We start from the raw sequence: 1154 nt of genomic DNA on the forward strand, positions 1-1154 counted from the left end.
GGAAGACAGGTCCATGTTTCCCTTCAAAATAAAACTAGACTTTTTACAGACAGATGTTTTGTTTCACAATAAAACTAGACTTTTTACAGACAGATGTTTTGTTTCACAATAAAACTAGACTTTTTACAGACAGATGTTTCCCTTCAAAATAAAAGTAGACTTTTTACTGACAGATGTTTCCCTTCAAAATAAAAGTAGACTTTTTACTGACAGATGTTTTCTTTCAAAATAAAACTAGTCTTTTTACAGACAGATGTTTCCCTTCAAAATAAAAGCAGACGTTTTACTGACAGATGTTTCCCTTCAAAATAAAACTAGACTTTTTACTGACAGATGTTTTCTTTCAAAATAAAACTAGTCTTTTTACAGACAGATGTTTCCCTTCAAAATAAAAGTAGACTTTTTACTGACAGATGTTTCCTTTCACAATAAAAGTAACCATCTTACTGAGTTTTCATTGAATAATATCTGAATTAAAAATGTAAAAGTTTTAATTTAGATTTTTGTTTGATGAAAGTTCTGAAACTTTAAACTAAAATATTTTCTGTAAATTTTATTTTTATCTCAAAGGTTCTTGTTGGTTCCAGGTTTTAGTCGGGGTCACGTTGAACTGGTTTCAGGTTCTGGCTTTTGGACCTGGATAGTTCCTGGAGGATTAAAACTTTCTTCTTCTGTTTCAGTGAACGAGATCATCAGGAACGACCTGTCCAGCATCTCCGTCCACAGCCACACATAGTCCAGCCCGACCCATCAGAACCACCTACAGAACCTTCAGAACCACCACACCCACCTACAGAACCTCCAGCAGGACCGGCAGAACCCAAACAGGAAGTAAAGGTTGGGACAGTTTCCTGTCAGACTGCAGCAGGAAGCAACAAGCTGTAAATATTTCTACAGAGGTTCTGGTTCTGGTTCTGGTCTTTTACCTGACCTGAGTGACCTTTGACCTCCAGCAGGTCGACCTGGTTCCAGATCAGTTAAGTGCCTTTTGGACCCGAAACCTTTAATTCAGTTTAACTCAAATTAGAACCAAAAGTTCTGAAGTTTAACCAAAGTGTTTGTTTGTTTGTTTGTTTGTTTGTTTGTTTGTTTGTTTGTTTGTTTGTTTGTTTGTTTAAATATGAGTGCCTTCATCTCCACGATCGGCTCTGTGT

At 36.3% G+C, this 1154-nt stretch overlaps 1 protein-coding gene across 1 annotated transcript in view; it reads left to right on the top strand.

Annotated features, from left to right (window-relative positions):
• The window catches only part of nfatc1 (nuclear factor of activated T cells 1), a 33793-nt gene extending 32645 nt beyond the window's left edge, over positions 1–1148 (top strand). The window contains exon 10 of the mRNA XM_014024809.1: positions 681–1148. Coding sequence (XP_013880263.1) covers positions 681–736 — 56 coding nt within the window. The 3' untranslated portion in view covers positions 737–1148. The remainder of the gene's footprint in view (positions 1–680) is intronic.
• The last annotated feature ends 6 nt before the right edge of the window (positions 1149–1154 follow it).

Source organism: Austrofundulus limnaeus, unplaced genomic scaffold, assembly GCF_001266775.1.
Source record: "Austrofundulus limnaeus strain Quisiro unplaced genomic scaffold, Austrofundulus_limnaeus-1.0 Scaffold440, whole genome shotgun sequence".
In the NCBI taxonomy this organism is placed as follows: Eukaryota; Metazoa; Chordata; class Actinopteri; order Cyprinodontiformes; family Rivulidae; genus Austrofundulus; species Austrofundulus limnaeus.